General features: G+C 45.6%; 1 protein-coding gene across 1 annotated transcript; it reads left to right on the forward strand.

Annotated features, from left to right (window-relative positions):
* Positions 1 to 1,104: 1,104 nt before the first annotated feature.
* On the forward strand, positions 1,105 to 27,440 carry ATP1A1 (ATPase Na+/K+ transporting subunit alpha 1). The gene is made up of 23 exons (XM_027878891.1): positions 1,105 to 1,331; positions 9,233 to 9,337; positions 10,567 to 10,626; positions 11,607 to 11,810; positions 12,167 to 12,280; positions 12,820 to 12,954; positions 13,160 to 13,277; positions 13,794 to 14,062; positions 15,077 to 15,275; positions 16,686 to 16,795; positions 18,065 to 18,199; positions 18,736 to 18,928; positions 19,415 to 19,590; positions 20,115 to 20,251; positions 21,508 to 21,658; positions 22,186 to 22,354; positions 22,976 to 23,130; positions 23,484 to 23,607; positions 24,392 to 24,537; positions 24,661 to 24,791; positions 25,339 to 25,440; positions 26,552 to 26,643; positions 27,098 to 27,440. Exons 1-23 carry the CDS (start codon positions 1,320 to 1,322, stop codon positions 27,124 to 27,126), a joined length of 3,066 nt encoding a protein of 1,021 aa, XP_027734692.1. The 5' UTR covers positions 1,105 to 1,319; the 3' UTR covers positions 27,127 to 27,440.

Raw genomic sequence — 27,440 nt, forward strand, 5'->3', positions numbered from 1 at the left:
GCCACTGTGGTGACTCCACACACAACTTTCTAAAACAACATGATGGTTATAGTGGCAAACATTCCCTTTACATACGTGGGTCAAACACTTTGATAAGCAAGCTCTTGTGCGGGATGTTTAAGGCATGAATTCAGTTCTCATGTGGAGGGGAGTTTCAAGCCATGCTTAGCAGGGAAGTGCTGCAACCGTGTTCCTCTTCTACAAGAAAGTTCACAGCAAATTTTTGGGGTTCTCAGCAGGCAAAGCCTCCTGAGACACTTTCTCATTTCCAAGTTCATACAGGGTTACTAAGCCGTCAAAAGTGAAACGGATCATCAGCTGGTTTTCTTTGCCAGAGAACTTATACAGAAGTAAAAGTGAACAAACTTTTGCAAAGAAAAAAAAAAAAAAAGCAAAGTGAACAAACATACATTTAGAACTCTACATCCCTCTTTCCCAGAATGGAAGGATGGCCCTAGTCAGGCTAGGTCCCCTGGCTAAGCTCCCTGAGCAGCAGAGGGCACAGAAAGCTGCCCTGTAAGTCCTCTATCAACAAGATCAGTTTCTGACAAGTACACGCACATCTCCCAGCGTACGGAGCGGGCTGTGGCTCCGGCAGGTTTGCAGCTTGGCAGGCGCCATGCCCACCACAGCTCACCAGCGGCAAGCTTTTGGGTGGAAAGGGAGCCCCGGGGGACTTGTGCCTCTCCGTGCGGGGCGGCAGCGCCGGCAAGACCCGCGGGAAACCGACAGGCCGGGCCTTGGGGCGGCCACGGGGCACACAGGGCCGAGCCCCCGCAGGGGCAGCGGGGCGGGCGGCGGGGAGGGCGCCCGGCGCGCCCCGGCATGGCGGCGCCAGGGCCCGGGAGGAGCTCTCCCCGGCCGCCGCGGAAGGAGCCCTCGCTCAAGCGAGGGGCAGCCGGGGTGAGCCCCAAGGTGAACCCCAAGATGCACCCGGGGCATTACTCCCGCCCACGGCCCCTCCCTCCTCCTCCCCCCGCAGCCCCGGTCCCGTCCCCTCCGCGCCCCCCCCGCCGGGATGGGCGGGCGCGGCTCGGCGGGCTGGGGCGGGGCTGTTGGAGCGAGGCTTCTTTATGCGGCGGGAAGCCGGCGGCGCTCCGAGCTTCAGGCGGTTGCAGCGACTGAGAGGAGCGACCCCGGCAGGGGTAGAGGGGGGGGCGAGGCGAAGGAGGGGAGCCGCGGAGGAGAAGGAAGAGGAAGGCGAGCGGCGGCCGGGGCGCTGCTATTGTTCCGCACCTGCCGCCGGCCGGGACACGTGGCGCCGCTGAGCCCCGCTCCTCGCTCCCCGCCGCTTGACCCGCACGCAGTCGCCCGGCACCATGGGCAAGGGGGTGAGCGGCGGGGGCCGGGACGGGGCGGGAGGTGGGAAATCCAGGGAGCCGAACCGCGGCCGGTGTTCGTTTCCCTTCGACGGGGCTGCGCTTTGTCTGTGCGGGGCTGGTGCGGCCACGTCGGGTGCGAGGGCAGCAGCGGCCGTTCGAGGGCGGCGCCGGTGCCGCCTGCCCCGAGCAACGTGCCCTGGCGGCCGCCGCGGTCCCGCCGCCGCCCGAGGGAGGAAGAACCGGGTTGAGGGCGGGGCGGAGCCCGGGGCAAGAGGAGGGTGGCTCAAACCCTCCGGCTCCCCCTTAAGGCCGTGCACCCCCGGCTTGGGGCCTCCCGCCTGCCCGCCCGCAGCCCCCGAGCTGGTGTTATCTGGTGGCCTTGCGGAGCTGGGGAGGGAGCATGGCTGCTCCGCTGGCTCCTAAGAGTACTTTAGACTTCTTGAGACACGAGGGCCCCGGGGGGGGGGGGGGGGGGGGGGGGGGGGGGGGGGGGGGGGGGGGGGGGGGGGGGGGGAAGACGGGGGAAGGGGAGCCGTCAGGATTATTAGGCTAATTTGCCTCTTAGTAGCAGTAAGGATGTGATGGGAGATGGTAGCAGGAGGGGGTGGGTGCCCTTGACGTTATCCTGTTTGTTGGAGTGATAAATATTCACAGAAGGCTGTGCGGCAGTTTCTGCCCTGTATCAGCTCTTTATCTACCTTATAGCCCACGAGGAGGAGAAGTCCTTAATTTAGATTTTATGTTTTAACTAAGTAAAGCGTCTGTGGAGGCTGTTGGAAACGGACAGTAGTGGCTGTTGAAAGTGGACGGTAGTAGAAGGCTGTTGGAAACGAACAGTAGTGAACACTTTTTAAAGCTAGATGTTGTGATCAAGCACACGTGTGTGAAGCAGAAACACCTCTTGACTTGCTCCGATATCATTTTATGTTTAAAAACTAGAGGCCAGATTCTAGGTTTCATTGTTCAGATGTTTGTTTTTTCCTCTTTAAATACTTCCCTGTGTATCTGGTATAGTTGGAGGTGTGTGGACTTATGTTTAGAGAATATTTCACAGAATATTGTGGGGTAGAAGGGACCTACAAGGATCATCAAGTCCAGCTCTTGATGGCCCATACAGGGATCGAACCCGTAACCTTGGTGTTCTGAGCACCGTGCCGTAACCAACTGAGCTAATCTCAGGCTTTCCTGAGGGTTAGACACATTCCTGTAAAATTCCCTAATTTCTCTGCTTCTCGAGGAGAGGGTGACCCTGTGGGCCCATGAGACAAAGCAGTATTAGTGTGTTCCCTGCCTACAGGTGTTCTGTGCTTCCTAAGCGCTGTTCAAACATTGACTTGACTTTGTATTGTCCTCATCTGTGCAGTACAACAGTGGCAATGTTGACATAACCGCATGAATAGGAGGGGAGCTGCAAGAAAGAACATGGCTGTTAATCGGAAAAGGGAGTTGAGTGTGTAGGGTGGATTTTCAGCGTGTGTGTGTGTGTGTATGGTTTTGTTGGATTTTTTCTTCAGTGATATTCTTTTGATGCTTAGCAGCCCAGCCTGATGTATTTCAGTCCAGTAGACAACAGGCAGTGTGCACAGTGAGTTCACCCAGGAGATAAAACACTGAGGGAGGGATTTGGGGATGTTGGCAGTATTATGAATCTTCTTTAAAGCATCGAAGAAGCCTTAGAGTGTTGTGTGTGTGTTTAAGACTGTAGCGCAAAAGGCTTCAGGGACTTAGTCTGCCTACACAGGAGTAATAGGAGGTACAAATGCTTTCTCATGTAGAAAGTTGTTAGCTGTCTTGCTTCCATTTCAGAGTTCGTAGGTTGCCTGGATAATAAAGCAATTAACCCAGAACTGAAGTGCCGACACAAGGAGTAATTCAGCAGGGATAATACGGCTGCCTCATGCTTTCTGGTAGCAAGTCACAAGATTTGTTCGTTTAGCAGTGAGAATGCATGCGGATAATTAGGGACCCCCTGAAAAATGGGAATGTGAGAGAGCAAGGCTGTGAGAAAGGTGGTGTGTGGATACAACACTGAACAGCATGTGCCTACCCTGAGTTAGGGTGGCCTAAAAGGAAGCTTCTTTCCCACAGGAGCATGTGATGGAAGAGAGAATAAAAGCTTAAGTGTGACAGAGCAACTTTCTTCTCTCAGTGGCTATGAAGAGAAGCTGAGTGAAGTGTCTGTTTTACTTTAAATGGTAACAGGACAAGGGGAGGGCCGTCAGCTGCCCGGGTATGCTGTTCATCCCAAAAAGCAGATTATCCAAGGGGGTGTGTGTAGAGGAGGAAAGCACAGCTCTGTTCAGAGCTGCCTGGAAGCTACGTGTCTGTAGACAGCAGCATGTTTCACTCCATATCCCTCGCTGCACAGACATAGCACACAGTCATTGGTCCATGCTTTGGGTTGCTTCTGGAGACCCGTCCTACCTTGTAGCCCACAAAGAGAAGTCCTTAATTCAGATCGTGTCTTTTAACTAAAGAAAAGCGTATGTGAAGGCTTTTGGAAACAGTAGTGAAGACTTTTTGAAGGTGAATGTTGTGATCAGGTAGCCTGTGTGGAGCAGAAACACCTCTTGGCTTGCTCCAATTTCCCTGAATCCCAGTTAAGGTTTTTTTCCCTATCAGAAACTAGGGAGGCTTACTGCATAATGAACCAACTGAGGGGCAGTTATGCAAATCAAAGCAATCCTTATTTAGTGCAATTAAAAAATTTTCATATATTACTCTTCCCCCCTCCCCCCCATTTTTTTCATTCCTTTATTACTATGGCTATTTTATTACACTGACTTTTTATTACAGCGGTTAGAGGATAGTCCTTTTACCAAAGAAAACCCTGGGTCTAGTCAACGCACATTTTTGCAAAAGCAGTGTAACAGGATGAGGGGGTCTCTGGCAAGTGGCCTGTACAACCCACAACGATCCTGACCTGCTGAAAACTGCAGCTCATGCTTCACCCAGGCCTTTCCAAGGGGTAACCTGTCACCATGTCCTCTAGGGAAAACTTGGTCCAGTCCAATCATCTTTATGTGTTTGTCAACTACTAGAGATGTTTGGATTTATGGTAAAGATGTGCTAATATTGCAGGCAAAGAAGTGAGGGAGGTGACTTGCCATAGCTGGCACAGCATCAAAAAACCAGGATGGGCTGCTCAGCTGTGCAGCAGTGGCATTTGGAAAGCCCGCTCTGCAGTTGGTTCAGCTCCATGACAAGTAGAGATGTTTGTCATAATACCCAGATAATGCGTAAGGTGTGTGGGTGGTCCTGTTTTTATCCTGGTGATGAAAACCCTCATAGGGTTTAGTTCCTTTCTCAGGGGAGGAGAGCTTGTCCATCTGTGATTTAGGAAGCAGCAGTCTTGCACAGTGAGCAATTACTAGCTATGGAGTAAAAACCGACTTGTACTGTCCTAGATGTTGAGAGTCTCTTCAATTGATGCAGTTGATTAAATTTTTGATTCAGGACAGGAGATTGAACACAGCTCTTGGGAGGGAATAAGAAGGATCCAAAGAAGCCATTTGCATCCCTTGCTAAGATTACGTAGGGTCATGGAGTGGAGTTTTCAGTCCAATAGGCATAGTCCATTTTATGACACATCTGGTTATTGTATTTACTGAAAACTGTCTCATGAGGCAGCAGGAGAGTAACTTTTCTGTTTTCTCTGCACAATTGATTATAATGACATAAGTAGTAGAACAGACCAGGCCTCCAGGGACGGCATAATTTATTTTGGCTCTTACTTGACGTTTCTTGTTGGATTAAGCGATCATAGAATAGGGTACTTCTGAGCTTGTCTGCTGATTTGTACTCTTCCTGTTTCCTGGTCAATCATGGCTTGTGTCGAGAACATCAGGTATGAATGGCTCAATTAGTCCAGAGCGGAAAAGCATAAGCTGTATCTGAAAGACAATAGGATTTTCTCAGGACTGTATAAAACTTACACTGGTGCGTACAAATGTTGTGCTTAAGCCAGTGGAAAAAAAATAAATCTTGCATGGAAAAAAAAAAAAAAGAATCTGCACTGTTTTATTTCTGTGGCAGTTTTGATGAGTCACATGAATTAAGTCAAGTAACAGGGGTGACATTTCTGATGAAACAGACCTTCCTTTGTGTTCAGGCCGTATGATTAAATCGCGGTAAGATATAGTTCTGGAGTACCACAGGCCTTCTCCTCGTTGTACAGCAGGAAAAGGAGGGGAAAGCAGGGAAATCCTACAGCGCCAAAGTGGGATGAAACTCTCTTTCCCTGGCAACTCAGCCAGCACAAGCCTTTGTTGAACAGATTGGGCTCATCTTGCCGGAAGAGAGGCAATGGCCCTGGAGGCACAGAACAGGGGCAGGACTTTTGACTCTGATCTGTGTGTCAAGTTCAGATTTGAATGATGGAGCAGGAAGTTTGGACTCTGCATGAAATGGTCCTGTAGCAAGAGCTGAAACTGATTGTCCCTACTTTTCTGTAGGGTTGAGATGTGATACTAAAGCAACAGAAGGGAAGATACTATCCTTTTCTCCTTTTTTTTTTTTTTTTTTTTTTTTTTTTTTTTTTTTTTTTTTTTTTTTTTTTTTTTTTTTTTTTTTTTATTTTTTTATTTGTTTGTTTGTTTTGTTTGTTTGTTTGGGGTTTTTTGTTTTGGTTTTTTTGTTTAAGCTGAGGAATGCTGAGCTCCTGGGTAAGATGGACTTCATTAAGACCCAAACACTTGGGTGCTTAAAGAAACAAGCAATTTTAACAGCTTTGTTCTGACTGCATCTGATTGCTTGTGGGGTTTTTTGTTGATTTTTTTTTTTTAAAGCAAATCATGCTTGAACAAAGGCAGTGAGCCTTTTCATGTTTGCCCACTTGTAGGTTGTTTCAGCTGCAACTGAAAAAGCTTAAACATTCCTATATTCTTGGTTGTTTACCACTGTCCCAGATAAGCTGAGTGACTACTTCTCACAGAAGTTTCAAAGAACCAGGATGCTTTTAGATTCGCCTGCAAGAGCTTGCCAAGGTTTTCTGGGAAGAAGGGTGAAGCTGAAGGTGATAGACTCCTAGTCAAGCAAGAAGGCACCAACTCCTTCACCTTAGTTAGAAATCATTTCTCATCTCAAGAAGTAATCAGGAAGCATGTGTTTTGTGCAGGGCTGTGTTTGGACTTGTCTGCCATGGCTATAGAAGAAGTCAAAAGTTGTTTCCTTCAAAGACTGAAGGAGAGAGATGCTTCATGGTGACTATTTGTGGATTGGCCTGTGGCAAATTCTTGTGATGCTGGAATGTGAGGACCGTGCTCCTTTAAGTATGCTTTTTAAAGAAGGGAAATGGGAGTTTAGGTGCAGGGAGAAAAATGCCAGGAATGCTGACAGTCTGTAGCTCTGTGTCCTTTTCCTATACCAGTGGAGGCAAATAGCTCAGCTCTGCTCCGCTTATTAAAATCTGTTTCCATTGCACAGTTCTCTAGTTGCATGCAAGGGTATGGGACATGCAAAGCCTGCCTTTACTGAACTGGGTGCGAGAGGACTTCTGTGGATGACAAATGTGTGACTGGCTGCAGAGTGTTGCATACAGAGCTTTCTTAGAACAGTAAAAACCCGTGTCTACATGTGACTGATAAGTTCTTTTAGAAAACTCATGATTTTCGTTTCTTTTTTGTGTAGTTTCACTTTTGGTTTTGGTTTCTACTTCTCTCAGAGTTGATAATAAAAATTTCCTGCGCTTGCTGCTGAACAGGACAGTTCTTGGATCCTAACAATAGTTCCTGTGTCCAGATCGTTCTCAGGAATCCAAGTTCGTGGTTTGAGGTGCCCGTGCAAAGATGGAGCAAGGCAATGCATTTGAAACCTTTTCTTAATCTTGTTAAAGGTTTGACTCTGGTGCCACTAACTGCTGTTTCATTTCAAAGTTCTTCTTGGGGATCTTATTTGGGTGAAAATCTCATCACGTAAAACTTGGCAGGGTGTAGGGAAGTGATAGATCCAACACAGAAAGAAACGGAGAGTTGTCTTTTAAGTGATATTTATGTGCACTAAGTCATGACTTGTTTGTCCTTAGATGCTTGTTTACTCTGTTATGACAAGATCTAAATCGTTACATGATTTCATGTAGAATTAACCATAATAAAAGTGAATGAAAATCCTACTGAATAAAGGGGTTGTAAGTGAATCATCTGCTCTGTGAAGTGTGAGCGGGACTGAGCACAGATCGAATCTGCAAAAGTGTACTGCTGCTTTGTATACCATTCTTGCTGGTCAAACTGCCATAAATTGAAAGCAGATTTGTTGCATAACCAGCCAGCTAGTGTGCCAAACTGAGAATGAAAGTGTTGGAACTTAGCCCCCAGATTGGACCAGCCAGAGATACCACCTCTTATTTATCTTCAGTTGATAGGCTGCTCCTCCTCACCAGGGGATGTGGAGGACTCAGAGGGGGGAGGAGAAGTTAATGCCTTGGAGAGAACATACGTAGGCACTCAGGAATTGGTTTCTTCTGCTCTTCATCACTTTTTCAGCTTGAGCTGGGGCTCGAGTGTCAAGACGGCCTGAATAGCTTGCTTTCCTCCTAGCTAGACTTGCACAATGTCTGGCTATAATCTGTGTATTGGGGATGATGTTGAGCAGACTTGTCTGCTCACTAGCTCATTTTTTTAATTTATTGAAGTGGCATAACATTCATAGAATCATTTAGGCTGGAAAAGACCATTAGAATAATTGAGTCCAAGTGTTAACCCATCACTGCCAAGTCTGCCAAGTCTCTGAGTGCCACACTGACACATCTTTTAAATACTACCAGGAGTGATGACTCAACCACTTCCCTGGGCATCATGTTCCAGGGTTTGACAGCACTTTCTGTGAAGAAATTTTTCCTAATATTCAGTCTAAACCTCCCCTGGCAAAACTTGAGGCCATTTCCTCTTGGCCTGCCACTTCTTTCTTGGGGGAAGAGACCAACCCTCAGCTGGCTACAGCCTCCCTTCAGGTGGTTGTAGAGAGTGATAAGATCCACCCTGAGTTTCCCTTTCTCCAGGCTAAACAGCCCCAGCTCCCTCAGCTGCTCCTCATAGGACTTGTGCTCTGGAACCTTCACCAACTTCATTGCCCTTCTTTGGACAGTCTTCAGCACCTCAGTGTCTGTCTTGTAGTGAAGAGTCCAAAACTGATCACAGGATTTGAGGTGTGGCCTCACCAGTACAGAGAGATAATCACTTCCCTGGTCCTGCTAGTCATGCTTTTTCTGATACAGGCCAGAATGCCATTGACCTTCTTGGCCACCTGGGCACACTGCTGGCTCATGTTCAGCCACTGCTGACCATCCCTCCCCAGTCCTTTTCCAGCCACTCTGGGCAGGTTTTCTGCCACTTTGGGCAGTTTTCCAGCCACTCTGCCCCAAGCCTGTAGTGCTGCATGGAGTTGTTGTGGCCCAAGTGCAGGACCCAGCACTTGGCCTTACTGAACCTCATACTGTTGGCCTTGGCCCATTGATCCAACCTGTCCAGATCCCTCTGCAGAGCTTACTACTCTCCAGCAGATGAACACTCCTGCCCAACTTAGTGTGCCTCAGTACTGGCTGAGGGTACACTCAATCCCCAGATCATAGATCAAGATATTTAACATGACCAGCACCAATACTGAGGCTTGGGGAACACCAGTTACGACTGGCCACCAGTTGGATGTAACTCCCTTCACCACTGTTCTCTCTGGGTCCAACCATCCAGCTGGTTTTGCACCCAGAAAACAGTGCACCTATCCAAGCCACAAGCAGCCTGTTTCCCCAAGAGAATATTGTAGGAAACAGGTCAAAGGCTTTACTAACAGTTAGATAGGCAACTTTTATAAACTACAATAATTTTGTCTGCCTGGCAGTCTTGTGTGCATAGTTTGTGTCTACTGCTGTAGAATTTGACAGTGAGATGTTTCTAACAATGCTGTGTCTTCTCTTGCAGGCTGGAAGAGACAAGTATGAACCCACTGCTACATCAGAGCATGGCGGGAAGAAGAAGGGGAAGAAAGAGAGGGACATGGATGAGCTTAAAAAGGAAGTTGCGATGGTAAGAGCATAGGGCGCAGAAAGAGCAGCTAAAGAACGTTTGCTTTGCCAAAAACCCTGTGCTTTATGTGACTAAAAGAAAAAGAGTTGGTGTGCTGACAGTGTGGTGTGACTGAAGGCGCTGATTCCCCTTTTCCTCCCTTCCCGCCTGTCCCCAAGCCAGAAATGCTGCAAGTGTTTGAGCATCAGGATGACCACACAGTGGACTCTGGAAACATCACTTCTCAAAAGGCACTTTACACAGAACCTTAGTTTCTGCTTGCCTGTATTGCCCGTAGCACAGTATAGTTGTATTTCGTCCCCAGGCAAGCACTCTCTGCATAGCAGCATTACAGGCTTTATTGTGCTGTCGTGTGAGTGGCACTGCTGTTTTCATTGCAGCTGAGGAGTTGAGGCTGTACAGCTCCATTTACCGCTGGCCTCTGCTCAAAGTGACCTCAGTATTATTCCTTCTAATCGTGTTTGAGGCTATGGGGAGTGTCTCCCATCCTCATCTCTGAATGCTGGATGATGCTATACATCTGTCTGTGAGCATCATCTGGCTTAGATCTGCTCCTTGAAGGTGATGCGGGTTTTGTTTTTCTGTTCTATGGATTTGAGACTGTGCCTTCACATTTTTGGCCACTCTCTTAGGGAGAGGGGATTGCTCCAAGATGAGATTTTGTGTTCAGTAGCGATATGAACTTAAAGCATCTGCTCCTCCAGTAAAACCTTCAAAGCGAGGCACTGCTCTGCACCAACCCAATCCAACTGAAAAATAGCCTTTCTATGAAAAGAAACCTGTTTGGGGGACAACACAGTTCTCCCAAAGTAGTGCTTAATCTGGCAGCACTACTTAAAAATGTGTGAAATTGCAGGCTTAATCTTCTGTACATTCCTGCTTTCCTTCCCAACTCCTTTCCCCTCCTCTCTCATCCCCTGAAAAAACCCCCACCCACTGAGGTTTCACAGAATCTGCTGGGGGTGTAAAAGACTGCACCGAGATGTACTCAGATGTTTTTATAAGAGCTGTCACATTGTACCCAAATAGTCACAAGAACGCAAGAGACGAGACTGTGCTGAGTTGCGGAATGAGCTTGAGATTCTCTTAACAGGGAAGATGAGCTACAGTCCTATCTCACCAAGCTGTTACAGATAGCAATTCCACCCCCTACCCCAAGTTTCCTGAGCTTTTGCTGATGAACCTACAGGGACTGATCTTTTCTCTCCCAACTATTTCTTGTGTTTCAGGATGACCACAAGCTGAGCCTTGATGAACTTCATCGTAAATATGGAACAGACTTGAGTCGGGTAGGTGGACATGGTTTTCCTGCCCCCCTTGCCCTCCTCTGAAAAGAAACATTTTTGGCTCAGAGCAAAAGGAGATCTGGGTGGTCTGGTTTCGGTGTGGTGATGTGGGTTTTTTTTTGCTGTTTAATCTCCCCTCCTCCAGTTAAGTTTCTCAGGCTTCCCGGAATTGTTGAATTCACAAATACGTCTCTTCATACTCCCACTGTACAACCTGACTGCAATACTGTTGTGACTGTGCTTCTAACAAAGTCACTGTTATCTGCCTATGAATTGTTCAAGGTCAAGTTGATTCTTGGATTTATTTCTTTTTTCCTGAGGAAAAAATGTAGTCTAGTGCAAATGTAGTCTAGTGAGCTAGCACATGCCCAGAGACTTAATGATGGCTAGTAGCAGTTAAAATTTTGCCTTTCTGTAGTTAGAGGTGTGCAGATGTCCAAGGCTACCTCCAGGCTCGGTGCAGAAGCACTGCAGTGGTTTTACACCTTTGGTGTTGTTTGCTTTGCTTAATGCCTTTTTTTGCATGAGTGCTTATAGCATCAAGTTTGCTCTTTACAGCAGCACAGAGATTTGTATTTTTGTGTCAGAGACCTTGGCTCCTGAAAAGTGAACTTCCTGGAAGGTCGTTCCAAAGTGTCATCGTCGTTATGGCCCCCAGGTTTCACACTTGTTCCGTAATTTGATAGGATGGATTGCAATGTGCTGTTCCTCAGAGCTCAAAGTCCGCTGCTATAGCTTCCTTGTCCTGCCCTTCTTCACTGCTGTAGCCCCATGGCCTGCAGGTTCCTCAAGTAGCATTCAGCATCCTGTAGCTCCTCTTTTGGCATTCAGCTTTCACACCCTGCACTTGTGTTATGGAACCCTGGCAGCTGTGGACATCTGTTAGCAGGTCCTTGTTGCTGTGGTACACCTTGAACAAATTCAGAGCTACTTTCTGCAGTCAGTCTTGTCACAGTGACTTAAAAAGGAAACCTCTCTTGTAGGGTTTGACTTCTGCACGTGCAGCTGAGATTTTGGCTCGTGATGGCCCAAATGCCCTCACCCCTCCCCCCACCACTCCTGAATGGGTGAAGTTCTGTCGGCAGCTCTTTGGAGGATTCTCACTCCTGTTGTGGATTGGTGCTATTCTATGTTTTCTGGCTTATGGCATACAAAGTTTGATGGAGGAAGAGGCCAACAATGATAATGTAAGTAAAAATGTCAGGTTTTACCTCAAAGGCAGACTGAGCAGCCTGTTTAGCTCAAAGCAGAATAATTTCCTCCAAGCATTCAGTCCAGAAGCTTTTCCCATAAGCACGGGAAATTCAGTGTGAGAGCTTAACATGTCTTGGAGTGCTTCCACATAATGAAATGAACAGCCAACTTCCTTTGTGTTGTGTTAACAACACTAGCTTGTGGATGGCCTTTGTGTACAAAATGTACAGAGACTGGAAGTACCTTCATGTTTGTAATGGGGCACTTAAATGCCAAGCAATTTATCTGGACAAGCTGGAAGCCTTTCAGGCAGATCGTCCTCTGACTCATTTTTCTCTGCTCTTTTTAGCTGTACCTGGGTGTTGTGTTGGCAGCTGTGGTTATCATTACTGGCTGTTTCTCTTATTACCAAGAAGCAAAAAGTTCCAAGATCATGGAATCCTTCAAGAACTTGGTGCCTCAGGTATGGAATGCCTCATTTCCCTGAGGTCTGCCAAGCCATAGCTTTCTCAAGGTTATTAACAGTTTTAAATATTTGCTTCAATTGCAAAAAGCCTGGCTGTTAGTGTGGGTTATTAGCTCTTAATTTCTATGGGTCTGTGAGAGTCCTTCCCCTTTATGTTCCAAGTAATTATGCTAATAGGCCAAAGTAGTTCCTGAAACCCTGTGAGTTCCACCAGCTTATTAAGAATCGTAGGACACCTTCTCAATATTCTGGGGAGCTCAATAACTGGTGTGATAAGCACTACAATTTGTATTCCTTCATGGAGAGTCTATAACATACCAAACTACCAAACTGTCACCTGGGGAACAGGGAGTTTTAATATCAAGAAAACAAAAAATAGCTATTTTTCTTAAATAACATACATATCAGATATAAACATCTTAGTCCAAGTAGAAACCTTGTGGAACCACATCACAACTATTTTAAGGTTCTCAGATCTTCTAAACCCTTTCTTTTGACTCGCTTTTGACATAGATTGTTTCTTCACTGTCTTTCAGCAAGCACTTGTAGTCAGAAATGGTGAGAAGATGAGCATAAATGCTGAAGGTGTTGTTGTTGGAGATCTAGTGGAGGTGAAAGGAGGAGACAGAATTCCAGCTGACCTTCGGATCATATCTGCACATGGTTGCAAGGTACAGCAATGACAGAGTGTCTGGAAACTTCCTTCTGAAGGAGGATGAATTAGTCTGGCTTTGAAATGTCATAGAATGTCTTCTATGCAGTGAATGGGTGCTGAAGTGGAAGAGAAGGGTGGGGGAAGTGCCTAGTGTTTCATCTGCTTTCGTTGCTGAAGGCATCTGCCTGCTTGTATATGATAAAGTACTCTCTTTCATGTAGGTGGATAACTCCTCACTTACTGGTGAATCAGAGCCTCAGACCAGGTCTCCTGACTTCTCCCACGAGAACCCACTGGAGACCAGGAACATTGCCTTCTTTTCCACCAACTGTGTGGAAGGTATGTGACTCTCCTACTTCCCTGATGTATTAGCAGTGATAGAGATTGAACTGTGTAGGTGAGCAATCCGAATACACCAGGAGTTCAGTTTGTTAGTTGGTAGTCTACTTCTACCGTGCAAAAGCAGGCTTGAAGTTCCTAGCAAAGTCTTTGCCCGTTCCAACTGCACTACTGCAGAATGGTCAAAGACTCCACAGCACTACTGGGGTTTTATTTTAATTTCTTGCTTGTCCTAGAGGAACAGCTATGTGGTGTGTCTTTGGGCCTGCCTGCCTTATTACAGCTGTGTTAAAGTGCAGATACAATGTAAACCAAAATGGTTAGGTAGAGCTATAAGAAATATTAAGCTGCTGCAGAAAGCAGGAATATCAGTCATATCTGGCAGAACTTCCATTGCAGCTCTGAGAATGGTAGTAGGCAGTCTTTGTGCTGAAGCCCACTCAGAGCATCTCTTCACCACCCACAGGGTGGTGAGCTGTGGCTGGTTTTGTTTTCTAGAACCTGTCTCTCTTCTAGGCACTGCCCGTGGCATTGTCATTAGCACTGGGGATCGCACTGTGATGGGCCGTATTGCCAGTCTGGCTTCTGGACTGGAAGGGGGCAAAACTCCAATTGCCATGGAGATCGAGCACTTTATCCACCTCATCACTGGTGTGGCTGTGTTCCTGGGTGTTTCCTTCTTCATCCTTTCACTCATCCTTGAGTACACGTGGCTAGAGGCTGTCATCTTCCTCATTGGGATCATTGTTGCCAATGTTCCTGAAGGGCTGCTTGCAACGGTTACGGTGAGTTAAGTTGGAAAAAAATACTGGATTTGTTACATATATGGTTCTTGAAGAAGTGGAGTGCTTCATGCTCAGCGTGCATTCACAAAGGTAAACACTGTGAGTGTGTAGAGTTCAGCTTTGAGTTCAGTGTACTCAGACTAGTTGCCCAAATCAGTGTCAAGTTCTGCAACATTTTACTCATTAAAGATGCTTCCCTAAGTCAGACCTGAGGCTTGGCAATGTAGAGCTGAAGTGAGCAAGACCAGAAGTTCTGGGCTTATCTTGCCTTTTTCTGTGGCAAGAAAGGGCCCTCCTGTTACAACTGCCAGGGTTTCTACACCCACATGAATACCAGCCCTTCCAATCCTTAAGGGCTGGCAAAGCATCCAACAAGCTTCATTCTAGTCCCAGCTTTTGATCTGAAACCTGTTAGAGGTTCTTTACAAGTCTGATTTCCTAAAGAAATGATGAGAGTATCTAGGTGTGCTTAGGGCGTACAGGGAGTGGTGGTGGACAGGGCTAGAGGCTTCCATGCAGCTTTAGGAAGCAGAGCAGCAACCAAGCCAGGGAATGGACAGTTGGAAGCTGGAACTAGATAAAAGCCTCTGGCAAGAAAGAGGTAGCTGGAGCTGCTCACTTCCTACACCAGTAAGTTGCAGCCTTATCACCAGAGCTATTTTGGGTCATCTCATATGTGGCCTGCCTTCACCTATTTTGAGAGTTCCTCTGATTAGGAGGTGGCAACTTGAACTGAAATTTTAGTCTGGGGCTTGTCATTTCCTTCCTAATGCACTGAGACACAGAAGACTGAAGCCTTATGGGTCCTTTTCTGAAGGTTTTGTAGCAAAGTGTGTTATTTAAACCTACCACCTGGGCCTAAGTGTTGCTGTTTATTTTGCAGTGGAAGGATGAGCAAGGGATTAGGGAATCACTGCAGGGCACCTAAGCGGGTTATCATTCCACGAGCACACTGAGTTGGATAGTGTTATTACTGCACAAGTACATCTAACCTGTCATTTTCTTTGTCTCCAGGTATGTCTGACACTAACAGCCAAGCGTATGGCTCGGAAGAACTGCTTGGTGAAGAACCTGGAAGCTGTGGAAACCCTGGGTTCCACATCCACCATCTGCTCTGACAAGACAGGCACTCTGACACAGAATCGTATGACAGTTGCGCACATGTGGTTTGACAATCAGATTCACGAGGCTGATACTACAGAGAACCAGAGCGGTAAGACCATCTCTTTGCACTTCAGGCATTTCATTAAAAAATGGCTTTTTCTGGAGCTTCCTGTGCACTGGTACTTCTAAGAACCCATATTTGTAACCCTTCAGTCCGAAGGGAAGTTGACAGTGCAAGGACTTCTAACATATGATCTACAATAAGCATAAAAACCCTTGAAATGACACATAGAAAACTTTGCACAGTGCCACATTTCTGTTTAATCCTTTAACTCCATATAGTCTGCTTTTTGCTCAGAATTACTGCATTGGATTTTGAGCCTCTTGAATGTTCAGCCCCGTGTGTTTGTTCTGTACATAGAAATACTTGCAAAGTACCTGACTATCTTTGCTAAAATGTATCTGATTAAATTGCTCAATCTAAAGTCTGTTGAAAGTGTGGACAGCAGAGGTGTTGGCCCTGATAATAATTAATTGAGGCTGGACATAGGTGAAAAGTTCCATGTGGAACTAGATGGCTGCCTCTGGATGGGGGTTTTCCCAAAACATCCAGATGGTGTTTGCAGAGCAGTAGCATGAATATAAGACTTTAGCAGGAAATCTCTCCTTGATATTGATAAGAATCTGAAATCTCAGTGTGCTGTGCAACGGGGAGAGTTACTTATCTCTCCAGAACTCTTCAATCCAACCAAACTCAGGAGTTTCCTAGCTGTCATTTACCTGGTGAAATGTTGTGCATGCAACAGATTATTAGCATAAACGTTTTTCCAGTGGTGCTGCTGCACCCTGTCCCAGACACTTCAAAACACTATGCTTGTCTGAACTGCTTTAAAAAGCCACTTTACTTAACACTAGTGCAAAGCAACAAGCTGTAAATAGCTTTTTGGAAGCCCTCAGACTGCCAATGATTGAATAAACCTAGAAGATTTCTTTTCATGGGATGTACATTAGCTTATCAGTTAATAGTCGGTTCAATTCATCTCCCTTGAAGCCAATTTAAGAGCTGTCATGAGAGAAGTAGTATCTTTATTTTAGCTTTGTTCCTTTGGGAACTATTTCATCCAATTCCTGGGTTAGTGGATAAAGTGAGACAATGTGGTAGAACCCAGCATTCCTTACTCAAGCCTCTCTGAATGAATGTTACCTGTCCAAAATTCTGTAGCTTTATCAGCCACTCTTCTGCTGGATACAGCCATTACTGGAATCTTGAAAGCAAAGTGTTCTCTTGCACTGTTGCTGTTTCACCCTCTGGTCTTATAATAATCAACTGTTCATCAAGTACCTGGGAAGGGAGAAGGATTGAAAGATATATGCTGTGCTAACATGCTCTAAGTGTTTCCTGTTTCTGAGGTAAAGGCTTCTTGCTCTTAAGTGAGGGGGAGTTTGCACTTACGTGTTTGGTTCTTTGGTTTTTTTTTCCAAGCGGGAGGCTTTTTGACATTTTTCCCTTTGCTTTCAGGTGCTTCCTTTGACAAGAGCTCAGCCACTTGGGCTGCTTTGTCCAGAATTGCAGGTCTCTGTAACCGTGCTGTGTTTCAGGCCAACCAGGAAAATGTACCAATTCTTAAGGTGAGTTCCTAAAAGAGGTTTTTGTCCTGTTCCTCACTAGCTCTCATAATCACAGTGAGATTACATCCTGTGGGTCACAGGAACCTGCAAAGTAGAGGTATCTGCCACCTTCCATCTTTTCTGCAGTCTAGCACTCTTAGAGGAGGTATACTATGAGCAGTGGAGATGAGACTGGGAAGACATTTCTCCTACAGCAGACTCCCTGCCATCCACCAGCATCTACACCCTCTTTGGGAGGTCAAATACATCAGATAGAGCTAGGAAAGACCAAAAGGCTTTCCTAAGCATTTCCCAATATCTGGCTGTTCTAAGAATTGCTATCTCTGGCATTTGTACACTTAAAAGCTACAAGCGCCTGATGCTAGGATAAGTAGACGTCAGAGCTGGGAGAGTGTCTCTAGCCAGTCTGTTCTCACTGGCAAGTCTTTTTAAGCTTTTGCTGTTTCAGTGCTGGTGCAAATACTGGCATAACACCAGTTCACATTCTTGATTCTGAACTGTGACCCAGCCAGGGCTGAAATTAATCGTACAGTGCTTATAATCTGTCAAATGTTAGTCATGTTGCTTAGTAAACTTCTTCCCGAGGGTGTTCTGATGCTGTGGTAATAGAGATGATGGAAGAAACTGTTTTCCTCAGCACTCTCCTGGCTGTATCTTAGGTCTAAAAAACAGGACCTGAAGTTAGAGAGTTGAAGTTCTTCATGTCTGAGGAAGGCCTGGGGAGAGGAAGAGTTTTGTGAAGTCTTTATATGCCAAAAAAAAGTAGCACAGAAATGAAAAAATAAAAATTCTCATAGACAAAGAGACCAGAAGGACAAGAAATACTTGGTTTTAGTTGCAGCAAAGGAAACTCCAACAGGACATGGAGCGCACACAGATCTCTAGGGATCCCATCTGCAGTCTCTACCAGTTCTAACCTTATGGGCAAGATCAAATTATGGACAGATCAAATCCCTTTTGAAAGTTTACTCTCTAGCCTCACTTAGGCTGACAGTACCTGGTTATGTCACTTTCTCTACCCTTTGAAAGGGCTTCTTGACTTTGGCGTCTGAAGACCACTGCTCTCTCAGGCTGGAAGGCCTGGTGTTCTGAAATGCAGTGTTTGTCAGTACTAGATAACAGAATTATTTATTCTCTGCTGCCATATCATGTTATGTAGAAGCTGGGACTGGGCTGAGATGAATACACTTTTTTTTTTTTCTTTCAATATCTGATCTTCTGTGGTGAGTCCACTGGGATGCATGTTTTGATAGTTGTCTCTTTCCTTAGAGAGCAGTGGCGGGAGATGCCTCTGAGTCTGCACTTCTGAAATGCATTGAATTGTGCTGTGGTTCTGTCAAGGAGATGAGAGAAAGGTATCCTAAAGTGGTGGAAATACCATTTAACTCTACCAACAAGTACCAGGTAAGCATGTATCCTCTTGAAGGAGAGCTGCTGTGCGAAGCACTTATGTAAATCTGCACACAGTGTGCCTCCAAACTTGGTTTGGCACCAAAATCTTGTCTAGCTATTACTTGTCTGAAGTCAGCTCAAGACTAGAAATTTAAGTTAACAGACCGTGCTTTGTTATACTGTGTAAGAGCTTCTGGAGCTGCACTGACACTGAGGTGGCAGCTGCTAACAAAAGACCAGGTGTGCATCTGACCTGTATACCAGTAGTGCATGGACAGTGGAATAACTTAAATCTTGGAATAGGAAAGAACTGCTGGGAAATTACCTTAACAGGTGCAACTTGGATACAAAAAAGACCACTGTGGTTATATATTAGTGTTAAAGAATACATAGATTCTTTAGTTTGTAAACCTCTTTAAGTTGTGGGTAAATGAAAACTAGAGCAGAATATCAAAAACTGTCCTGAGCTACTGTAGTCACAAAACACCGAGTGCTCATGACCTTCACAGCACATGTTTATATAACAGTTCCATTTCTTCCACCCATAGCTGTCTATCCACAAAAATGCAAATCCGTCAGAATCCCGTTACTTGCTGGTGATGAAGGGAGCTCCAGAGAGGATCTTGGATCGCTGCAGCACCATTCTTATTCATGGCAAAGAGCAACCACTGGATGAGGAAATGAAAGATGCTTTTCAGAATGCCTACCTTGAATTGGGAGGCCTTGGGGAGAGAGTGTTGGGTAAGGAAAAGCAGCCTTAATACATTGAAAAAGGTTTGTCCCTCGTGTTCCTAAGCAGTCCCCACAGATTGAGTGGAGGGTTACTCTGTTCCTGCACTGTAACAATAGTGTTGAGTCAAGGTCACTTCAGCAATTCCTATAGGAACAATCCTGCCTTTTAACCTTTAATCCAAAAGGGAGCCTGCAGGGCCTCGTCACGCCCAGCATCTGGGTTGCCAGGACCAAAATGCAGCAAAGCATTTGGGACCTTCAGTCTCTGTGGACCACAGGGTATTAGATTTGCTCCACTGCATGTGAACCAGGCTGTGTCTGGGCACCTAGCAACAGCTATCAGAATACGAGCCTAACTCCCGCCTCAATAGCCCTGGCTAAACCTCTGACGCTGCCCTGTTATTCTTGTGTGCTTGTTTGCAGAAGCATAAGTGTTTGCTCTCTCTGCCTCCTGATATGTAGGAACAGAGTAAATGTGAGTTTTGTGTGTTACAGGATTCTGTCACTTGGCTCTGCCTGATGAGCAGTTCCCTGAAGGCTTCCAGTTTGATACAGATGACCTGAACTTTCCTGTAGACAAACTCTGCTTTGTAGGACTCATGTCCATGATTGACCCTCCTCGTGCTGCTGTGCCAGATGCTGTTGGCAAATGCAGAAGTGCTGGGATCAAGGTAGTTTATTCCTGGATTGAAAATTGCCTTACTCTATTCCCAGGCATATAAAGGACTTCCTTTTACTCTCTGTGTTGCTGTAATGTGGGTGGATGAAGCATCAATCAGTATTTAAGTATACTACTCCTGGCTTAATTTCTAACTTAAATAAATACAAATGATTGTATGTTAATGAACTGAAAAATGCATTAAACTCCAAACTGCTAGGGCACTGATAGGTGCAGACAGCGTGGTGTCCCAAAGCAAGTGATTTAGCTCAGAGTGTATTCTGCATGTCCCACAGTACTAGGACAAGAATGAAGCATAGGCTGGAAATGGAGCTGGCTCTGTTGACTCAGGATTAACAGTTTTCCTTGTCTTCCATCCACCTCAATCCTTGTATACTAGTAGCAGGTTACTGATTATACCTGAGACTTGTTCTGTGCCAGTGCTCATGTGGCCTTTTCAGTCAGGGACCCCGCCTTTTGGGCAGTGTTGCTCTGCAGTACAGGCAAGGCTTTCATGGCAGTCTATTTGCATTTCAGGTTATCATGGTTACTGGAGACCATCCGATCACAGCCAAAGCCATTGCCAAGGGTGTCGGCATAATCTCTGAGGGCAATGAAACAGTAGAAGATATTGCTGCTCGACTCAACATTCCTGTCAGCCAGGTCAACCCTAGGTAATGACTGGTGGGAAAAGCCAGAGCTGTTCAAAGAATTAAGCATTTGCCTCTCTCCTTGCCTTGGATAATCCCTCATCATCTTTCCCTGGATGTGAAAAGCTTGGCATTTACTTAGCTCAGCATATTTTGGCTCTTTAATGGTCATGAATTATGTGAAGAATGCACTAGGCTGTCTTAAACGTGCATCTCCTGTGTGTGGGAATTAGTTAAGAGTGAGATTGTAGGGAGGCAAGCACTTAGGCTGGTAGTTGACACTAGTCCATAGCTACGAGCAGAATAAATGTAAAAACAGAACTCCTTCCTCTTAAAGGTTAATGTTTGCCTTCATATCCTAGTGCAGAACTGAGGCATCCTCAGAAAATGTGCTTTGGCATAAGCAGGCTGTTTGCGGAATGGTTGGGCTGTCTGCATTGCTTAGCTTGACCCAGCCTGTGTTTGGGCTGGAGGATAGCCATGTAGCTTATGAACTGTGAATAGAGACACCCTATGAAATGAAATTGCTTGGGAAAGACAAGTACTGTGACTGAATTCCATTTTTTTTTTTTAATTTTTTTTTTCTTATTTTTATTTGAGGGTAACTTCACAGCCCAGCAATGTAGGTTGGGAATTGCTGGGCTGTGTGACTGAGCAGCTCAGCAGCTGGCTCTAAGGGTGGGGAAGGAATTTCCCTGTCTAAACTGGGTGATGTCAAGAGTTGTGTGGATAGTCTCCTAGACCTATAAGGGATGGTATGCTGGGTTAGAGAGATGGTATTTTGTTGTAGCATTCAGGGTACCAAACCATTCTAAATATAACGCTGCGTGCTTTTGTTGCCAAAGGGCGTAAATTAGTCTGAACTGGCATAGTGTGAGCATTCTCTGTGAAGGGCCACACGTAGATCATCAGTCTGTTACCAAATGGATTGCCTGCAGAAGACAGCAGCATCTCTCGCAATGTTGGAAGCTAACTGCAGAGAGGCCAAGAGCTGTAGACACAACTAGTCTTGGCCTTGATGTGCTTTAGAAAGCTATAGAAATAATTGATTTGCTCATGAGGCTTTTTGTCAGTTACTTGCCTCTGTTCGTCTTTTTTTTGTGTTCTCTATTTACCTTTTAAATTTTGAGCATCAAACTTCTGTAGAGAGGCTGGCTGGATTAGTATTTAATCACATCAGGAGTTGGTCTTTCCCAGGAGCACTGAACATAGTTTTACAAGGCAAGTACAGCTAATGAGAAACTTGGTGTGAGGTAAAACACAATGTCTCTTGTTTGCAGGGATGCCAAAGCTTGTGTTGTTCATGGCTCAGATTTGAAGGACATGACTAGTGAGCAACTGGATGACATCCTGCTTCATCATACAGAAATTGTCTTTGCCAGAACATCTCCTCAGCAGAAGCTTATTATTGTGGAAGGCTGTCAGCGACAGGTAAAGAGAGGGATGTCATACTGGAAAAATCCCCAGACATACATATAAACTACCATACATATAAACTTCTGAAGAGGCAGGGCTTAAAACTAAGTGCTCTCACGTAAAGGGCCAGACTAGATCTCAATCTGTGAACAGCCTTCAGATGCTGATGTCAGGCTGCTCTACAGTACATAAATATAAGGGTTTGGCACGAAAACATCTTCAGTTTATACTGAGGCTTTCTTCTTTTCCTAGGATGTGTGTTAGCATACTTAATTCCTAAATGCTCCGAATGTGCTTGGGAGAGGAGGATTCAACATGTTTGTATGTTGTCCAGCATCTCCTTTGGAGGGGGCAGCATGATTCTCTGATGAGCCTGATCAGATCAGGGAAAGGGTGAGGGGAGGACAAGGAGGAACTGAGGTCTCTTTATAGTGAAGTGAAATAGTTTTTTGTGCTTCATCTCCTGAAAGATAGGAGAAAGCTTCTTTGCTCAAAACCTCTTACATGATGATTTCAGTCTTGCTGTTCCTCTTTGTGACTAGGGTGCCATTGTAGCAGTCACAGGTGATGGTGTGAATGATTCCCCAGCCCTGAAGAAGGCTGACATTGGTGTTGCTATGGGTATTGCTGGCTCAGATGTCTCCAAGCAGGCAGCTGACATGATTCTGCTGGATGACAACTTTGCCTCCATTGTCACTGGGGTTGAAGAAGGTGAGTTAACAACTTGAGTGCAATGGTGATGAAATAACATTCTTCAGCAATGTTACTTACTGATTCCCTCTGAAATAGCGGCATCTGGAGGACTCTCTTCTATTTGAACTTGTCTCCGTGACAGGTGTTTGCAAGGAGAGCAGCACTTTCCTCCTCCCTTCGGAGTCTTGTTCCTTTTCATGGGTTCAGCATGACCCTTTGGGATGGATAACAGTAGGAAGCAGCTGAGTAACAAAAGCTACTTTGTCCTTTTGCCTGACACGTGACCCTACAGTCATCTTTGCCAGCTGAGTCTGACACATTTTCCTCCCTGATGGAGCAATAGCTCTCAAAGAGGAGCAGAACAGAGGGTACCTCCAGGTGCTCTTGGTCTCCAGAAACCAGGGCTTAGTATCCTACTGCTGTATGCAGTGAGCTCTGGTTGCTGTGACCAATAATGTTGTTCTCTTTAGGTGATGCTGTGCATGGAGCACACAGTCTCACCCTTACATGCAAGAGAACTTCTTCATTTGCTGCACTAGCATTTTGCTTTCCAGTGTTACCAGTGAAGCTGTCTATGAGCTACTTGGCTGCCTTGTGCTGATAAGTGAGAGTTAAGTTGTTCTTTCTTCCTCGCTCCAGGGCGTCTGATCTTTGATAACCTGAAGAAGTCTATTGCTTACACCTTGACCAGTAACATTCCTGAAATCACGCCCTTCCTGATCTTCATCATTGCGAACATACCCCTTCCACTGGGAACAGTAACCATCCTCTGCATTGACTTGGGCACTGATATGGTGAATGTCTTTTTTTTTTTTTTTTTTTTGTGTCAAGAAGAAATGTGCATGTTCTTAGGTACTCTAAAGAAAGGACAGATGGAAGGAAAATGCTTAAATACATTTTTTTTCTAGTGTTTGCATAAGCAACCATCTGATCCTCACTTAGTCCACACTCTCCATCTCGTGGCTCTCTTGAGTCTGAGTATCCTTTAGTTCTATATAAGGACAAACTTGGGTTGGGGAGGTCCTTTCTGAATACTACAGCTAGGGCTTTTGGGCAGTGCCGTTTCTCAAACTGAAAATGGGGCAGGGAAGACTCTACACAGTAGAAAATTGAAACAGTTCTAACAGCAGTCCTGCCACCTCCAAAGGTCCCTGCAATCTCCCTGGCCTATGAGCAAGCAGAGAGTGACATCATGAAGAGACAGCCCAGAAATCCCAAAACAGACAAGCTGGTGAATGAACGACTGATCAGCATGGCCTATGGGCAGATTGGTAAGCTGCTGTTTTCTCTGGCACCAGTTTGAACTCAGTGGTAGCAGGGGTTGTACTCCATCCTGAGTCAGTAACTGCTCTGCTTATTTTGGTAGGATTGAGGTTTGGGGTGTGTAAACCAGAACCTCAGGCTGTTAAGAACTTGCCATGATTCTTCCCCTATGGCTTATAGCGGTGGTTTATGCAGCTTGATCCATTGAATCGCTTTCACAGTAATTTTGTTTAATTGCATAGTGCTGCAAAGGAACTGGCTGACAACCAGCTCTCCTCTGGTTCAGACTTGTTCAGCGAGAACATAGATCCCATTGTTAGTTTAATTAGAAGAAAAGGATTCTCTTTAGCGTATCCCTAAACACACAGTATTAGGAGCCGTGATTAAAGGCAGCTACAGAGATGTGCCCAGTTCACAGGATGGGAGCACATGCTTAATTGCAGCAGACCTTGGGAACCTTCTTGACTCTATTTTGCAAAGGTTAGGGGTGGGCAAGGCTAATGATAATACAAAGGGAGTTTTATCTTGTGTCCTTGAATACAGTGCCATCACAGCACAGGGCAGAACAGAAGTAATTCTGTACAAAGTTGGGAGCAGAGGCAGCTCAGCAAAAAGGTTGCAGCTGAGTTTGATTTTAGTGTGAACTATTTCTGTAGCTGCTGCTTGGGACACTGAGCCCCATGAGGAGTAATTTTTAAGGTGGTTGGGATTTCCTGCAAACTGCTCTGTTATAATTGCTCTCCACAGTAGCTTCAAGTAGCTTCATCAGTTTTATCACTCTTATCTGTTCAGGTATGATCCAGGCCCTTGGAGGTTTCTTCACCTACTTTGTAATCATGGCAGAGAATGGGTGGTGGCCTTCTGGCTTGCTAGGGCTCAGAGTTCAGTGGGATGACCGATGGATTAACGATGTGGAAGACAGCTATGGGCAGCAGTGGGTAAGTTCTGAGACACAGCTTAGAGGCTGGCAGTCAGAATACTAATGCCTGCCTGCTGAACTTGGTGTGAGCACCAGAGAGCCAAAGGCAGCGTGTCTGAATGCTCTCTACTTTCCTTCCTAGACCTACGAACAGAGGAAAATAGTGGAGTTCACTTGCCATACAGCCTTCTTTGTCAGCATTGTGGTTGTGCAGTGGGCAGACTTGATTATTTGTAAGACCCGAAGAAACTCCGTCTTCCAGCAGGGGATGAAGTAAGTCAGGCTGTCCATGGAAGATTTAGAATTGGACTGTGTGTTCTCCAGCACGTAGCATTCTAGTTCTTTGTCCCAGCAGTGTCTTGAGCATAACTCTTGAACGGTCCTGTGCCTTAGTAATGGATAAAAAAGGATGGGTGCTCTTTTTCTTGTAGTACTTGCTACAGTCATCAGGCTGAGACAAAGAGAAATGCTGGCTTCTCCTGGCATTGTCTGTGGGAGCTAGCCCACCTCAAAGGACACTGACATACTTGAGCACACAGCCTTGATTTCTTCATCTCATACATCAAGAGATCTGGTGGCATGAACCCCATCCTCCTTCTGAATTTGTGATGAAAGCAATTGCTGGTTGACTTAGTCATTAACTGGTGTATCTCCATCTAGAGACATAAAAGACCCTCATGGCAACTGTGCCTCATAGTCCTCACCTGACAAACTTCTGGGCTAGACTGGAATGCCTGTTTCCCCATGTAGCAGCTGGGTGTTTTTTAGAATCTGATCTCTGATGGTACTTTGTCCCTGACTGCATTCCTGTTTCTTCTAGGAACAAGATCTTGATATTTGGTCTCTTTGAGGAGACTGCTCTGGCTGCCTTCCTGTCCTACTGCCCTGGGATGGATGTTGCTCTAAGGATGTATCCTCTGAAGTAAGTTGCATCATGCTTTTTGTGCAGCAGACTGTACCACAGAGTAGTAGTGCTTAGGTGGGGAGGTGGTTAAAAGTAGTTGTGAGCTTGTGGAGTGTGAGACCTAGTCTTAACCCAGAAGAATTCAAACTGGTGGGTGTGAATGATCCTTTGCTGAAGTGTGGTATACCAGGGTTTTCTTCACTGTATATGGAATGTTTATGAGGAGCCTGCAGTTCAGTGCCCCACTAAAATTATCGATACAACTTAAGTACTAGTGTGCTCTGGTACAGCTGCCTCCTGTGCTTACTTTCATGAAGTATTTTTATGGGTGGGGGACTGCACCTGCAGAGAAACCCAGCTGAAAAGCTCTAAATCATAGGCCATATATAATTCTTCATAAGATACATAATTCTTCTGTACTGAACAACTACTGATGACATCTTGTGCCTTTTCCTGCCTTTCTCAGAAACAGCCCAAATAGTAGTCTTTTGAAAGATACTACGTAGATGCAGATGACCAATCAATGCATAATAACTTTCCTAACAGTTGAGAGGGTGCCAACATCTCAAGCTTGCTCAACAGCATTGTAATATTTCATGGCAGGGTTTAGTCTTAAACTTTGAACAGTTTGAAGTGTCATGAAACTTTCATGGCAAAAAAATCTTGGTACATCTTGTGTTCCATTCAGAAATGGAAGTTTGGTGCTGAAGTGTGAGCATTTCCTAACAAGAAAGCTGGCCTCTGCCCAGTGCCTGGAGCAGCTGGATGTTAGCACATGTAAATCATAAGCAAAACAATACAGTTCCAGTGGGCAAGGCTGTGGGCACAAAGGTTATATGTACTTATAGGAAGTGCTGCTAGGTTAATAGGTGGGGAGGGGCTGGTACAGGATGAGCAAAGTCAGTATGACACGCCTCATGTTGGAATTAATATCCAAAAGTGGATTGACCTATTGCAGCAGAAAACCTGGTGGTAATTCTTGGCTTGGAGGGTTTTTGATTGAGCCACAGCCACTGGCAAGCTGGGACATGCCAGCCTTCCTGCATTTGTATGTGCCATCAAGTCAGAGCTCCGCTAGGCAAAGAGCATCTCTTCAGCTTGTGTTTTCACTGTCTCCTCTCTTAAACAGGCCGACTTGGTGGTTCTGTGCTTTCCCATACTCCCTCCTCATATTCGTGTATGATGAAGTCAGGAAGCTCATTATCAGACACAACCCTGGTGGTAAGAATATGCTGCTCATCTATGTTTCCTTCCCCACCTATTCGTGCTGCTGAGTTCTCTAGGAGCCTTGACAAAGCTCGAGGACCTTCAAGTACTGTGCAGGGATCTATTTTGCTGTGTTTTCCCTTCCTCAATGTTAATAGTGCAGTTAGTTCAAATTAAGGACTTCTTGCTGTTCCTGCATTCTCTGCCAGTATACGAAAGTACCAATGCACTGAAGTAGGTGGAAGAGACTGAGTAATGCTTGGGTAGTTCTAGAAAGCTGGAAGAAGTCCTGTAGAATGTCACTGTTAGCTGTAGAACATCAGCAATTTGTCAGGATTTTTCCATTGTGGAAGGTCGCTCCGTAGCTCATGTGCTACAGTGCAAGTTTTCCAGAGTCTAAAAGAAACTCTTGTGAACCTCATACTTGGTCTGCCTTAAGACTAACTCCTTCTCCCTCCTTTTTCTTTAGGCTGGGTGGAAAGAGAGACCTACTACTAAAAAGCACCTGTAAAACATTCCACGCACAGCCCATGCCACCTCTCCACCATCTCCCCTGTGTGCATACTTCCATCTTTGCAAGAGCAGAACTGTGCCTGGGCACGAGTGAGCTGAAACTAAAGGAAACATGAAGAAACGTGGACTGGAGGAGAAAGCGAGAGGGAGATTGGGGTGGGGGGGGAGTGTCCGACCATCAGTCCAGGGGGATGAGAGTTTGAGTAGTTTTATGTGCCTTTATGTTTTTGTAAAAGGAAACCGAAGATTTTATATGTGGATTTTTACAAATAAAGATGGATTATAAGAGGATGCCCCCA

The sequence above is a fragment of the Empidonax traillii genome, unplaced genomic scaffold (genome assembly GCF_003031625.1).
Source record: "Empidonax traillii isolate 1590-97213 ecotype Southwest subspecies unplaced genomic scaffold, ASM303162v1 scaffold46:size3806547, whole genome shotgun sequence".
NCBI classification, from domain to species: domain Eukaryota; kingdom Metazoa; phylum Chordata; class Aves; order Passeriformes; family Tyrannidae; genus Empidonax; species Empidonax traillii.

Bases quoted from the DNA above. Each gene is read 5' to 3' on its own strand.
- ATP1A1 (XM_027878891.1), top strand. The intron at 23,131-23,483 runs GTGAATGTCTTT...CCACCTCCAAAG, and splicing joins TTGACTTGGGCACTGATATG to GTCCCTGCAATCTCCCTGGC. The intron at 23,608-24,391 runs GTAAGCTGCTGT...TTATCTGTTCAG, and splicing joins CATGGCCTATGGGCAGATTG to GTATGATCCAGGCCCTTGGA.